This window comes from Panulirus ornatus, chromosome 4, assembly GCF_036320965.1.
Source record: "Panulirus ornatus isolate Po-2019 chromosome 4, ASM3632096v1, whole genome shotgun sequence".
NCBI lineage: Eukaryota > Metazoa > Arthropoda > Malacostraca > Decapoda > Palinuridae > Panulirus > Panulirus ornatus.
Genome location: NC_092227.1, coordinates 72785302 through 72801791, shown reverse-complemented (window position 1 = coordinate 72801791; position 16490 = coordinate 72785302). Strand labels below are relative to the sequence as shown.

At 43.4% G+C, this 16490-nt stretch overlaps 1 protein-coding gene and 1 long non-coding RNA gene across 7 annotated transcripts in view; one reads left to right on the top strand and one right to left on the bottom strand.

The window, feature by feature from the left end:
* LOC139767381 (uncharacterized) overlaps positions 1–16490 on the bottom strand; it is a 332929-nt gene that overhangs the window by 181004 nt on the left and 135435 nt on the right. The window lies entirely within an intron of this gene.
* Positions 1–16490, top strand: part of LOC139767314 (solute carrier family 15 member 1) — a 141309-nt gene that overhangs the window by 14232 nt on the left and 110587 nt on the right. For 4 of the 6 annotated variants that reach the window (XM_071696613.1, XM_071696631.1, XM_071696620.1 and 1 more), the window contains exon 2: positions 6651–6709. In XM_071696613.1, the coding sequence (XP_071552714.1) occupies positions 6651–6709 (59 nt within the window). Of the gene's footprint in view, positions 1–8; positions 145–6650; positions 6710–16490 lie in introns of those variants that run through there. The other 2 variants (XM_071696594.1, XM_071696603.1) reach the window with 1 other exon arrangement.

Below are 16490 nucleotides of genomic sequence, written 5' to 3'. Positions count from 1 at the left end.
AGGGTTGTGCCGAACCTGCTCACATGACCATGTACACCCCACTGTTGAGCCAGGACGGTGAAGACGACGCACAGGAGAACTCCCACCCCTGGCAGGAGGAGGAAGACGAGGAGGAAGTCCTGTGGAGTCTCGAAAACATGGAATGTAGGTTGTTACACACGTCCTATTGTTTATATCTATATTCAAACATTCACTTATCATCATGTCTGATGGTCTCCTTGCACACGTTGGTTCGAACCTGAGTCGCCAACAACGCGGGATCGAGTGCGAATCCCAGAGACCAAGATCAACACTTTGTGCTGTCAATACAATTTGTTTTTATCCTCCTTTTTCTGTACCTGATCAAGCTATGCATCCCGAATTCGCAAACGATTCCTTTAAGTGTACGGAGTCGTCTACACATTCTTTCCCTCTGTATCTCCCTCCGTCCGTGGTAACAAAACTAGCAGAAATGCTGAGATCTACTGCAAGTCGTTGTACCCCTGCACAGGAAGGTAGCCGTCCTCAACAACCCTTACTGAACAGGGTTAGTGCAACACTCACTCCGGCAGACCACACCGGTTCTAAGCAACCCATAAAAACAGGGCCTCATACACTCCAACCAGCCAACCACTGATGACCAAATTAATATATATATATATATATATATATATATATATATATATATATATATATATATATATATATATATATATATTACGTCTTCCCACAAAGTAAAACAACCATGTAACTTGAAAATTTTTGACAACTTAAAGTGCACACTATGCTGTCAGACAGCATTAATTTTTTTTTTTTTTATGTTTGAGACGCCAAGAGCAGCTGGGTTTCCTTTAGAGATGCCTTGATGAACAAGTTCTTCCAAGAGCCATCTTACCGCTTACTTACATCTTTTGATGTTTGGTCGGTCGTCTGATGAATTTCAAACGAATCATTTTTGAAGAAACACATTGAACGAACGAAGGTTTGAGATGGAGGAGGCCTTTCGCATGTCAAGAAAAAAAAAAAAAAAAACCGCCTTTCAAATGGCTATACCTACGCAGTGGAAGAACCGTATGTTGGACTAATGTATGACAGGTTAATCAGTAAACGTAATTCAAAGGAATTTGAATCGGAAGTTAGCCCACCTTACTGAAAATAGTGATTGGACTAAGAGCACAAACTCTTCCTCTGCTATCGGGAGGAAACTATGGAAAGGTCTGGTTGTGGACAGGGGGCTCTGGTTTCAGTGCATTATACATGACGGCTACAGCGTGGATGTGCATGGAGGAGGCCATTTCTTCGTCTGTTCCTGAGGCGCCATCTCGCTAATGTGAAATATATATATATATATATATATATATATATATATATATATATATATATATATATATATATATATATATATATGATTTTCTAATGCTTTTAGCGGCATCGTAACATTTAAGAAACGTGTGCTTCCTGTTGAAGATAGGCTACAGGTTCCGAGGGGAGATTAATCGCTGTTGGTCTGTTAATAGCATCATGGAAGAAAGAAAGTAGAGAATTATCCCACTAAACCCTCATTCTCAAGAGGTTTACAAATATGGCCAGCTCTCTGCTACCAGTAAAAGCTGATGAGATGATTGTGAATCAGGTCACACAGTTTGGTCCTACAACCGCACCAAACCCATCCGAGATCATAAAGACCGCTTTAGTGAGGACACTCATCCTCACCATTGTGAACATCTCAGTACTCAGTAGAATCGATGTTTCACCTCCAAGTGCGTATGTATATCTGCAGACACTGTCTCTGTAACACCCTTTAACTCCACCTTTTACATAGCCCCAGTGTGTATGAGTGAATATAACTATATACGCTCCTACAGTGTCCGCAGTTCAGACAATGTCCGTAGCTCAGGCAGTGTCCGCAGCTCAGGCAGTGTCTGTAGCCCAGGCATAGTTTGCAGCTTAGGCAGTGTCTGTAGCCCAGGCATTGTTTGCAGCACAGGTATTGTCTGCAGCTTGGGCGGTGTCTGCAGCTCGGGCGGTGTCTGCAGGTAAATCAACAGACAGGTAAAGGACAGGAGTCTTATGGACGAGAGTTTCATTAATATCCACACCCGCCGCCCAGCCATTTTCCTCTTGCTTAGCCTCTTGAGCAAGAAGGTACGACCTGTGGGTATGAAGATGTGACCTTTGACCTGACCCTTAAGGGTCAAGTCAAGGGTCACACCCTCGTAACCTGAGGATCGGACCTTCGTTCTCAAGAAGCTAAACAGGATAGTTGCTGAGCAACTAGTGTAGATGCCCATCAACTTAACGCAATTGAGGCCAACCTCCGTCGCCAGTCGACCCCCTGAGTGACGTCAGTGTGTAAGGGTGTCAACGGTTCGCCTCTTATGTACAAGTAGTTTGATGTCCACACGTTATGTTGGCCACACCATTGTGCTCTCGTTAATCAAGTCGTCTACAGCTAGGTCTGTCTGCTTTACTGGGTCCTGTGTGTGTTGCTGGGTCGTCTCTGTACTGGTGGGTCGTCTCTGTGTTGGTGAGTCCTCTATGTATTACTAAGTCGTATCTATATTGCTGGGTCCTCTCAGTGTTTCTGGGCCCTCTATTTGTTGCTGGGTCATCTCTGTATTACTTTGTTCTCTCGGTGTTACTGGGTTCTCTCTGTGTCGCTGGATCCTCTGTGTATCAACAGGTCCTTTCTGTGTTGCTGGGTCCTCTCTGTATTACTGGGTGCTCTGTGTTGCTGGGTTCTTTTATTTACCGGGTATTCTCTATGCTGTTGAGTTCTCTCTGTGTTGCTCGATCTTCTCTGTGTTACTAGGTACTCTCTGTGTAGCTGGGTCCTCTCTATGTTTCTTCGCACTATGTTACTGGGTACGTTCTGTGACACATGGGACTTTCTGTGTTGTTGGCTCTTCTGTGTTCCTGGGTACTCTATATGTTGATGGGTCCTCTCTGTGGTGCTAGCTACTTCTGTATTGCTGGATCCTGACGGTTTTGCTGGGTACACTCTGTGTCACTGGATACTTTCTGAGTCGTTGGGTTCTCTCGGTTACTGGGTCCTCTCTGTGATGCTGGGTCCTTTCTCTGTGACTGGATCAACTCTAGGTCTTCTCTCTGCTATCAGAGTCAAGGTTTTATGTTGCTAAGTGACCCATCATCATGCGTCATTGTTCCTCGGTCATTATGTTGCTACGTGACCCATCATCATGTGTCATTGTACCTCGGTCATTATGTTGCTAAGTGACCCATCATCATGCGTCATTGTTCCTCGGTCATTATGTTGCTAAGTGACCCATCATCATGCGTCATTGTACCTCGGTCATTATGTTGCTAAGTGACCCATCATCATGTGTCATTGTACCTCGGTCATTATGTTGCTAAGTGACCCATCATCATGTGTCATTGTTCCTCGGTCATTATGTTGCTACGTGACCCATCATCATGTGTCATTGTACCTCGGTCATTATGTTGCTAAGTGACCCATCATCATGTGTCATTGTTCCTCGGTCATTATGTTGCTACGTGACCCATCATCATGTGTCATTATTCCTCGGTCATTATGTTGCTAAGTGACCCATCATCTTATGACAGTGTTCCCCATCATAACACTGTCAAGTTACCTCATTATACTGTCATATTCAAACATTCATAGTCACACTCATGATCATCTTGCTGCATCCTTCATCACCTTCCTCTCATGTTCACCTCATATGCTCAACATCCTTACATTTCCTATCAACATTCTTGCCATGCCCCTCTGTTCATCATGATCTGGTTGCCGTGTTGTCATCTTATTGCTGGATCTCCTTTTTGCCATATTCCTTCACTTATTTTTTTTTCACATGTTAATTTCTTTTCTTGTGTGTGTGTTCGTGTGGGGTTGAGGGTTGAAGAGCGTCACCCATTCATCATCCCATAGTTTAGTTGTCATGGTTTCATTATCTTCATGATAGTTTCTCATCTAACTGCAGACACATACATTAATTCATATATATATATATATATATATATATATATATATATATATATATATATATATATATATATATATATATATATATATATATTCTCCATACATTCGCCATTTCCCGCGTTAGCGCCAAGAACAGAGGACTGAGCCTTCGAGAGAATATCCTTACTAGGCTCCCTTCTCTGTTCCTTCTTTTGGAAAATCTAAAAAAAAAAAAACCAAAAAACAAAACCGGGGGGGAAGGATTTCCAGCCCCCAGCTCCCCCTCTTACTCGCCTTCTACGACACGGAGGGAATACGTGGGAAGTATTCTTTCTCCCCTATCCCCAGGGATATATATATATATATATATATATATATATATATATATATATATATATATATATATATATATATATATTGAATACACACACGTGTGTAGAGCCCCGCCCCTTAGTGTATGAGAAAGTAATCAAAATAAACAGTTACAAGTTCAGTTTCTATCACATGAATTGAAAGGTCTTACAAGTCTTTATATTAAGGAATGGTGACAGTTGAGTTACGTACACCAGAGCGTCAACCTCTCTCAGGTCGAGGATAGAAAGCACCAGTGCACTGGATGTGCCGTGTGTACTCCTCTGTGTCGCCACGGGCGTGGCCAAAGCTCCTCCCTGATTTCACGGGCGTGGCCGATGCTCCCCTCAGACATCACAGGCGTGGCCGAGGCTCCCAAAAGACGTTAAGGGCGTGTCCGCGGTTCCTCTCAAGTCACAAACGAGGCCAAGGCTTCCCTAAGACGTCACAGACATAGCCAAGGCTCCCCCTTAGACGTTACGGGTGTGGTCGAGGCTCCCCTAAGACGTCACAGGCGTGGCCAGGGCTCCCCTCAGAAGTCAAAGTCGTAGCCGATGCTCCCCTCAAACGTGCCGAGGTTCCCCCGCGACATCATGGGGTGTGACCGAGTCTCCTGCCAGTCCCCGTGTGGTTGTTACTCACTGGTTGGGAAACATGTCTTAAAAAAATAGACCTCAGTCTTTTTGTCGTTGTAAGTTGTGTGTGTGTGTGTGTGTGTGTGTGTGTGTGTGTGTGTGTGTGTGTGTGTCAGAGCTTTCACCCAGCGCTGAGCCAACCCAGTCCTCCTTACCTCTTGGCGGTACCACCCCTGAGCACCACGGTACTACCCCCGAGCTCGATGGTTTAATCTTTGAGTACGACGGTGCAACCCTAGAGCATGACGGTACGACGCTAGCGCACGACAGTACGACCCTGGCGCACGACGGTACCATCCTTGAGCTCGATGGTTTGATCACTGAGTACGACGGTACGACCCTTGAGCACGATGGTACGACCCTATAACACGATGGTACCTTCCTTGAGCTCGATGGTTTGATCACTGAGCACGACGGTACGACCCAAGAGCACGACGGTACGACACTGAGTACGAATGTATGACCCTTGATCACGACAGTATGACCCCTAAGAACGATGGTTCGACCCCTGAACATGATGGAACGACCGTATAGCACGACAGTACGACCTTTGGGAATGACAGCTAAGCCTTTGGCTGTGGTAATAATAATGATAATAACAATAATAATAATAATAATAATAATAATAATAATAATAATAATGATAATAATAATAACAAATCCCAGGATCACTTCTGTAGGGGCTTCTAACTCCTACAGATTTAAGGCTGCGCTACATTCAGTAGCAGAGAGAGGATGGACTCCTTTGAAGCGAGAAGCTCTTTAACGAGACTGTACAGTGAGTGTTTCCTGAGTTAACAAGGATACAGCCGCTCAAAAGATGTCGCCCTCTCTAGCGGTGTTATTTCAAGCCGGCGGGATCCAGAAATCAGTCAATAAATGAATATATATATATATATATATATATATATATATATATATATATATATATATATATATATATATATCCTGGGGATAAGGGAGAAAGAATACTTCCCACGTGTTCCCTGCGTGTCGTAGAAGGCGACTAAAAGGGGTGGGAGCGGGTGGCTGAAAATCCTCCCCTCTCTTTTTTTTTAATTTTCCAAAAGAAGGAACAGAGAAGGGGGCCAGGTGAGGATATTCCCTCAAAGGCCCAGTCCTTGGTTCTTAACGCTACCTCGCTGACGCGGGAAATGGCGAATAGTATGAAAGGATATATATATATATATATATATATATATATATATATATATATATATATATCTTTTTTTTCTCTCTGAAGGAGTACTGGTTAGGGTAACTGCAGTAGCGAACATACGTCCAACCAGTAAACATTCGCCAGGTTGAACAGGCCTTAAATGAAAATTGATATCCTTATATAATATAATCTAAGCCAGGTTTAACTTGTACAATCTAAGGTACGTTTAACTTGTATAATCTAAGCCAGGTTTAACTTGTATAATCTTAGCCACGCTTAACTTGTATAATCTAAGCCAGGTTTAACTTGTATAATCTTAGCCACGCTTAACTTGTATAATCTAAGCGAGGTTTAACTTGTATAATCTTAGCCACGCTTAACTTGTATAATCTAAGCCAGGTTCAACTTGTATAATCTTAGCCACGCTTAACTTGCATAATCTTAGCCAGGTTTAACTTGCATAATCTCAGCCACGTTTAACTTGCATAATCTTAGCCACCCTTAACTTGTATAATCTTAGCCACGTTTAACTTGTATAATCTAAGCCACGTTTAACGTAACGTTTTCTTTCCTTTTGCAGCCACGAAGCTCCTGGGGGAAGGCAAGAAGATCTACGATGACCCGGAGACGAGGGAAGAGGTGAGTTTCCCTGGACCTGTTCTAGAAGGACTTAGCTCTCGCAGGGAGCAGTTGATGTGTTAGTAATGTTTTGAACTATCTCGTGGCTTGTGGGAACTTAAGGTAGACTCTTATTCCAGACTGTCTTTCCTGCTTTTTTTTAGATGCAATATGGAAGGAACCATGACTGTTTTAATTTCAGAATTCTCTGTGTGTGTTTCTATGGACGCGTGTTGTTAATACTGGAGGTGGTATTGTTGCATCAGGATGTGGAGCGAGGGTCCATTGTGTTTGTGATTGGTACGAGGTGGACGGGTATTTATTAGCGTGAGGTCTTCTCTCTCCACGTGTGTGTGCGTGTGTGGCCATAACATTATCTGCCTCCATCGGCCATCTTTACCCAAGGACAATGCAAGTGTCAACCCCGCACGGCGCGAGGCTGCAATCCATCAGCACAACGGCGCGATCCTTGAGCATGTGATCACTTGCTGATGTTAGCCCAGCATGTGACCATACCCTCTGAGAGTCGTGTTAGGGGTCATGCACTGGTACCCAGGGGTTAGCACCGTTGTGCCCAGGAATCGTGCTGAAGAGGTTAAGCTAACATGATTAAGGAAGAAATTCATTCCAGCTGGTGAAGCCTCGCCTGATGAAGGCAGGTCATTCCTGATAATATGCTCAGCCACGAGCCTTGTGCCAGTCGCTGTCCGCAGCAGAATAAATCACCTCTGTTATCTACCCTCTTGCAGCTCTGTGGCGCCTCAACGCCGACGCTGGTGAGGAAATTTGTCTTTTTTTTTTTTTTTTAACTCTTCCGCCCAACGTCCTCTGTGGTGCTGGAAATTGACAGGCGACTCCATCATAGAGCCCGTGGAAAGTTTGACTCTGATCTGGTATCATGAATCCACTTTCGCTCTCTGCCACGTCAACTTTCCAGTGGTGGGGCGAGTGAGTGCCGCCACTTCCCCCCGTGCGGCCAGCAGGTGATGTGGGACCCGTTAAGAAAGTTGGGAGACGGGCGCCATCGGCCGGCCGGCCGCCGCCCCACCGGTTCGCTTATGTAAGGCGAGACTGGACGAGGTTCCCCGAAGCGTATGTGTAGGGGAACCCCTACTGTTGACCTGGCTCGGTCGCTCTCGCCCAGGTTGGGTCACTGTCGTCCTAATTAGGTCACTGTCTCCTTTGCTGGGTCATCCATTGAACTGGAATGGAGGGAGTCTTTCTTGAAACTTTCCATAGTTTTTTTTTTTTATACTGCCTATCCTATTTGCCAGCTTACTTATTCTTCTTATCAATAACTTTGTCTCCAAACCAGCGTTTTCCTACATCCTTATCAGATCTAAATTCATCAAGTATAAAACTATTATTGTTACATGACCTTCCCGAAGTATTTTAGCGACATCCTCTTTATATAGCCCTCTCATCCACTTGTACACATGAGGTTCATATCACTCCTCACTCGATGACTTCCAAGGAAATGCAGAATTACTTTCCTTAGTCTCTCGACACAGGGAATATCTCTAATACCATGGGTTCATTTTCGACATTCTCCGTATACTTTCTCAGAAAATCTACATCCCTTCTATAATACGGTGCCCCGACTGCACTGTGCTTTCATTGTCAACACTTCTAGAAATAAACCCAAATGCTCTAAATTATTCCAGACGTTTACACATTGTTGCCCCAGGTTTAGCCCCGTGCTTGCCAGTACCCCAAGATCTCTCTCTGACATACTGATTTCTCAATATCTATCTCCGTCGTTATTTCACGGTGATAAATTCGACTCCTGTTTTCTATACTAATATCTACCTTTTGTTTTCTATGTTGGAGGGTTCAGTCACGAACAAAAGTTCACAGTGAGACTAAGCTTTAAATGGAACCGGGGAAAAAAAAAATAAAGAAAGGAAGCAAGAAGAAAAGAACACCTGCTGTTTCACAAAGGCCAGGTTGTAGTTGTTACGAAAGAGGTAAGAGGTTAAGGAATCCCCAAAGCTTAACGTTTGGGTGGAAAGAAACAAACATCAAAACGGGCAACCCTTGAGTTGCTAACAGCCTCACAGCTGTCATGTGACGCAGCAGCTTGATGAGCATTACGTGGTTTAGCGCTTTACATTTGTCGGTATATTGAATTTCATTTGCCACTTTTCTCTTCATACTTGTAATCTATAAAGGTTTCCCTGTAACGCTAGAGAATCTTCCTTTCCTGTAGTTGCATCGTCAGGAAATTTAATTACATTGCTGGAGATAACTATGTAACGAGGTCCCTGGGAACGCCGCTGGTCACCAGTCCACACACTGATCTGTATCCATTTATGGCAATCCTTTCTGTAGAGCAATGTTTTAATCCAGTTTAGCGCTTCCCCACTGATCACTTTCGAGGAGAACAACATGACGATACCCAGTGTCAGATTAGCAGACTTCAGCAGCTTGCGCTGTGAAGCCGGTAGCATAAGCTGGTTCTTGGACGTGGACACAGTTGAAAAGATATGGAATAACTTCAAGGACAAAATACTTGTTTTAAGAGAGTCCGTGTGTCCCTAGGAAGGTGTTGTGTGAGGTAGGAGCCAAGTTGGAGGATTAAAGAAATTGATGTTTTCATTAAAAGTAAAAGAAAGGTTTACATGATATTTGAGTCGTGTGGAAACAAGCAAGACCACGAAATGTACACAAGCATGGGTACAGAGAATTGCAAGAAAGAAAATTAGAACTAGTAAGAAAGATTTTGAGAAAAGAATTTCTCACATTGTGAGAAAAAATCCGAAGACATTCTTCAAATACTTCACGTGAAAATAGGAAGGATAATATTTGCTTTACCGTGATGCTGGCACCTTAACACGCGACAATAGCAGGATGGACTCCCTTGCCGACAAGTATATATATATTCAGGGTTTACTATCAAAAATTTGTCTAATGTAGTACCTCAAGCAGAAAATGTACTATCAAAAATTTGTCTAATGTAGTACCTCAAGCAGAAAATGTAATTCTAGACACCTTAAATGAAAAAGAATACTGAATATCATGACTTATTTCAATGTTTATTTAGATGAACTGAATTCGAAGAAGTCAACTGGTTCAGAACATTTGGAAAAGAAAATAAAGTTTCCCAGCAAATAGCTTTTCCGGTTACCGAAACATTTAGCGAAATCAATGCAGGAAGTAACGATGCTAACGGACCTCCGTGGTGTGGCGGGGTTAGTTGCCCGTGCCGTCTCAGCTAAGAAAAAAAAAAGTAACGAATTTAAACAAATGTCCTTTAAACTCCCCTCTCCTTAGCCTTACTTCTGTTCTAAGAGAGTTGTTGGTAACAGTGATCAAGAGAGAAAACCGTCGACTTCCAAGAAGATAACAGACTGCTAACCGATCATCCACATAGATTCAAATATCAACAATAAAACAAGGGAGAGAAATACTCGCTCCTTATAAGATCATGGTCAGACCTCACTTAGAATACGCTGTTCAGTTCTGGTTACTAAACTTGGTCACAGAACGAATCCAAAGAGGAGTAAACAAACTCATCCCTTCATTCCGAAATAAGCATGAGGAAAGGCTGAAGCACCTAAAACTGTTCTCTCTAAGAATATGTAGATTCAGAGATCTAATCTAATTTCACAAATACCAATTAATTTCGGCTACACTACGTAACGCAAATTCATCACCTGACACAGGCATTCCATGGCCAGAAATGACCGCGGGAAGATCAAAGGAGGGAGATTTTTATAGCAACGTGGGCAAACGTTGAGTTGTAGTGCTGGAACACTGGAATAAAGTGTTACCAGATGAAGCAAATGCAAAGATTATCATTACCTTCACATCAAGGGTAGATATACACTTAAGGATTCTGTTATCCAAAAATAAGCCTATTCTAAAAATTGATTTGTAAACCCTTTATCCTGTATTCCCCTTTTACACTCCCTTGGCAGTCTTCCCTTCTTCAGTGACATCTTAAACAAGGTTTCAAGTGGTTTTCAAGTGTATCTGCACAACAGGAACATGAGCCTCACACGGGGCCGATCCTTTAGTATTCTTATCTATATCGTTTCTAGATGTTTCATTGCTTTTTGGGACCTAGTCCACGTCACTGGTGTTGAGGCTTACAGTGTCTGCCACTGAGAAAACACTTGAGCTTGTCATTCATTCCTCTCATTTTTCTCTCTTAATCCCTTATCCAAATTCTGTAGGCGCTCTTTAAATAACGATGTATTCCTAATGAAATTATGGCAAAGTTTTGTATTATTTCCTACACAAACACACACACACACACACACACACACACACACACACACACACACACACACACACACCAGCCTAAACTAGGTACCCAATTATCGCCTAGCCCCGAGGGGATTAGGAACACCTGGGTTGGATGTAGACCGACTGCCGAATCAATGCGGGTCCGATGCTCGAGCTGACCCTTGACTCATTATGTGTGTGTGTGTGTGTGTGTGTGTGTGTGTGTGTGTGTGTGTGTGTGTGTGAGAGAGAGAGAGAGAGAGAGAGAGAGAGAGAGAGAGAGAGAGAGAGAGAGAGAGAGAGAGAGAGAGAGAGAGAGGTGGGTATATACTCCGGGAGTGAGGGAGTGTGTTTACATAAGACTTAACATGGTAATCCGATCATGAGTTTCTCATGGACAGAGACGCTTGTCATTTGTGTATTTACTGTCTCTACCCAAGTGTGGTACAACTGAGATGAGGCTTCCCAGTGGTCCATTACTAGGTCCCTGATGTTACTCAGCTGGGGAAACAGTCTCTGTTATCCCGGCATTGTGGTCACTGTTATCACCCAGCTGAGGAAGTCACCGCTAACACGGCACTCTGAACACTGTTTGTTACCCAGCTAAGGAAGTCACTGCTAGCCAGGCACATTGGGCACTGACAGGCTTACTGCTCTCACACTGAATCATCTCCACACATATGTAGACGTGATAAGTGAAGTCTCTCTCTCTCTCTCTCTCTCTCTCTCTCTCTCTCTCTCTCTCTCTCTCTCTCTCTCTCTCTCTCAGTCATCATCGGCAAATAATGAGAAAAGTTTCGGCATCGGACCGTCCGTGCAGGGTCGAGTCATGCTCACCACTGTCCTGTGTTGTTTACTGGTCTTATGGCGAGGGGGGGCTGGACGGGGGAGGATGGGAGGAGACTGGAACGATGCTTTCACTGCAGGAGGTACTAGGGCAAGGTGAACCCCAGCACTGGCACCCGTCCTCCCTCCCTGGCCCTTCACCCTCCCTATTTGGTCTATTACTCTCCCTACCTGGCCCCTCACTCTCCCTTCCTGTGTCATCTTTCTCACTACCTAGCCCTTCTCCCTCCCTCCTTGACCCATCATCCTCCCTCCTAACTCTCTCTACCTAGCTCTTCACTCTCTTACCTGGTCCCTCACTCTTCCTACTTAGGCCTTTACTCTCCCTCTCTGGCCCTTCACACCTCCAATTTAGCAATTCAGTTTCCTTACCTGAGCCTTCGCCCTCCAAAACTGTTTCCATACTAAACGTACCTCGTTCGTAATTGTTCCTGCCAGGCACTGTATCGTACCCACCTGGTCTCTTACCATGCCTACCAGGCTCTGTGCCGTCCTATCGGATCCTATACCAGCCCTACCAGGCCCTAAAGCAGTCCTATCGGGCCCTATCCCAGCCCTACCAAACCCGACAACATTTCAATCATGCCCCATACCAGTCCTGCTATGCCTTATAACAGTCCTATATGTCAATCCTGCCAGGCCCCATAATAGGCCTACCACCCATACAATGCCCTATGTCAATCCTTCCAGGCCCTATACCAGCCATCCAGGCTTCATACCGGCTCTACTAGGGCCCATATCATACCTACCAGGCTTCATATCCGTCCTGCAGGATACTATACCAGCCCTATGAGGCCCCATAACAGCCGTACCAGACCCAATACCAGCTTGCCACGCCCTATCAGATGTATCGGGACCCATACCTGTCATGCTCCTTATCCATCTTACCATAAACCATACCAGCAGTACAAGGCCCTATTCCAGCCATACCAGGCCCCATTCCAGTTCCAACACGCCCTTTACCAGCAGTAGCAGGCCCTACACCAGCCGTGCCAGGCCCTGTGTCAGCCCAAACTGGTTCTGTGTAAGTCATATCAGACCTAACACCAGAACCTACCGGGTCCTACATCAGTCCCACCTGACCCAATATCAGCTCTGCCAAGTCCTATGTCAGTCTTGCCAGGCCCTGCAGCGGTCCTACCAGGCCTTATACCAGTCCTACCTGGCCCAATACCAGTCCTGCCGGATCCGGTACCGTTCTAACCATGTCGCGTGTTGTTCCCAACAGACACCTCCTGGCTTGGACCTGATATTGCACCGTTCGTATCTGGTACCGTATCTCGTTATGGTCCCTCACCGTCTCTACCTAGTCCCTCGCTGTTCTAACCTCGTCCCTCAATGTCCCCAGCTGGCCCTTCACTGCCTCCACTTGACCCCTCACCGTCCCCACCTGTTCCTCCACAGCATACTTTTTCTCCCTCGGCACCTGCACCGTGCCCTTCACTGACCTTTCTTGCTCTCAGCCTAACTAGGAAAAGAATCAGTAAGACATTCAAAGTGTCAGTGTGTAGCAGATGGTCATTCTCCCAGAGCTATGCTATAATGATTGAAGAATGAAATCAGGAGAACAATAACCAACATGATAGGGCAAGTTATGTGATTTTGCGCAGAAAAACTAGAAATCTTATAAATCAAAATAAACGTCAACATGATGCGTTTATTGAAGAAAACAGCAAAGGGAACCCAAAAGGATTTTACAATTAAAAGTAAGAAAGTCATTACCCAGTTATTTGGTCCATTAATTACGACTACGTTCAAAACAATGAAGTCATGGTAAATATCTTAAGGGACTTCTTTTTTTATCCATGTTTACCTCTGAAGACAAACCGTATCCTAGATCCAATTCCACTGCTAGGTGAGGAGAACATTTTGAAATATTTTGACAAACACGTTCAAGATATACTCTCACCATTAGATGGAATGAAAGTAAATAAAACGGCAGGCCCAGATAGGATTTATCCGGCAACGATGAAGAAGCTAAAAATGAGAAGCCCTTGACTGATCTCTGCAATAAGTCGCTACGGGAAAAGTTCCAAAGGAGTGGATATTTGCAATTATATCACCAATATTGAATCAAAGTAATAAGTCCCTGCCCGGAAAGTATTGCGCTCTTAGTATAATGTCCGTAGAGGATAAACTCACGGACACCATCATTCGAGAGAAAACTGTACCGGTAAAACATTTAAAGAATATCAACAAAGGTTTACGATGCAATCGTTCTTGTCTGTCAGATCTGATTTCCTTTTATGATATGTTCAACACATATGAAAGTAAAGTGGTTGATATCATGTCTTTATATTCTCATAAAACATTCAGTAAAGGCTCCCATCAAAGCTAACGAGCCAAAGTCATCACATGGTATAGATGGAGTTGTATTCAAATGGTTAGAAAACTGGGTGACTGGTCGTAAACAGAGAAGTAAGTAAACAGTCAAGCCTCAGAATAGTTAGAGGTAATAAATGGTGTGCCGCAGGGGAATAGTTGTTGGACCGGTTCTCTTTCTCATGTGTATCAGTGACATTGATAATGGGTTTGGATGTGACGTCAAAATTCACAGACGAGATAATGACAGAACAGAAAATCCACAGCTGGAAGCTGACAGAGACAGACAAATGAATTGGGCTCACATGTGGCAAATAAATTTTGATATAGAGAAGTTGAAAAAAAAAAAGGCTGTGAAAATATAAATGAGGATAAAGACTTTGGTGTTATAATACCTGATGACCTAAAGCCGAATAAGCAGTACAAAGAATAAGCCAAAAAGGCGAACACATCTCCGAGGATTCACAGGTCAGGCATTCGAATTCAAGTACATAGAACTAATCCTTACTATCTACAAGTCACTGGTGCATCCCTACCTTGAATACTATGTTCACTCTTAGTAACTCTCCTTCAAAAAAGAAGTCAATAGAATGGAGAGCGTAAAGCGGCGAGCTACCAAAATGATTATAGGACTGAGAAACAAAGCCTATGACAGCCGGTTAGAAAACTAAAACTTACTTAGCTCGAAAAAGGAAAGGTTGATAGGGGAATTGATACAGGTAGTCCAGACTAGCAAAGACTCTAATAACCTCAGTCTAAGCAGCTACGTAAGCCGAGATTTGTCTGATTTCATCGCAGTAATGGATGCAAACTGGTTGACAACATTTTACTTTGAATGAGGCAAAGTATACTTTTTCTTCTACAGAAAATGAAATGGAATTGTTTACGAGTTACATGTGAATAATAAGGAACTATTTATCATTTAGAGTAGTTCAAAGCAGCACCACAGATACATTTAATAAGACTTGACAAGTACTGACATCATTTACCTTCTTAATTACGTATAGGTTTTTCTCCTGATGTCATCTTTATTTTCCTACTCTTATCGCACTAATCGCTGTTTCTGATCTCTCCTCTATCACACGCAGCCTCAAAAGGACCCAGTGGTTTATTGCCATTTGCATTTCTTCGTATCCCGTTGTACTGTGTAGTTTTGTATCTATACATAAGACAGCAATAGACGAATCTTTTTATAGCAACTCAAAATACTGTAAGAATAAGTATTGTAGTGAATGTGGGCAAGCATGCGTGGCGTAACGTGAGGTCAGGCGGTGTACCCAAAGCATCTCGGTCAGATAGATGGATATGACCCAAATTATTGTCTCCCTGTTGTACTCAGGGAGGATGGGTATAACCCAAATTATCATCTCCCTGTTGTACTCAGGGAGGATGGATATGACCCAAGCTATTAACTCCCTGTTGTACTCAGGGAGGATGGGTATAACCCAAATTATCATCTCCCTGTTGTACTCAGGGAGGATGGATATGACCCAAGTTATTATCTCCCTGTTGTACTCAAGGAGGATGGTTATGACCCAAATTATTATCTCCCTGTTGTACTCGAGGAGGATGGTTATCACCCAAGTTATTATCTCCCTATTGTACTCGGGGAGGATAGGTATAACCCATATTACTATCTCCTTGTTGTACTCAGGGAGGATGGATATGACCCAAATTATTATCTCCTTGTTGTACTCAAGGAAGATGGTTATGACCCAAGGTATTATCTCCCTGTTGTACTCAGGGAGGATGGATATGACCCAAATTATTATCTCCTTGTTGCACTCAAGGAAGATGGTTATGACCCAAATTACTGTTGTCCTGTTGTACCCAGGGAGGTTGGATATGACTCGAATTATTATCTCCCTGTACTCAGGGAGGATCGATGCGACCTAAATTATTAACGTTCACAGATACGGAAACCTTTGTAAAATTAAACGCCTTTTCAGTTTCATTGTTACAAATTCTCCTGTTCACACATAAACTATTATCAGATAAAAAAAAAAAAACAAATATCATATTTGATACTAGATATAAAACAGAACCCTCCACAGGCTACTGAAAATGAATGAAAGTCGGCTTCCCGCTCGTACTCTCCTTATCCTATCGACAGTATCTTCTGATCCTATGTTGTTTATGAAAACGGAGGCGAACTTTCTCCAACTGCTGTGAAAACAAGTTTGTACACAGGATTTCACATTTGCAAACAAGTTTGTTAATCGAAAGGAATTTGATGCTTTCTAGAAGCTTTTCTCATCGATATCAATTGATATTTGCGTACCGTTGATGTAGTGGGTTAGTCGTTATCCGATTCAAACAATAAAGAAAACGAATAATGTTTCATCTTACGAAGGGCCATACATGTAGCGGATGCACAGTCTTAGAATCATTTTGAAAATCTGAA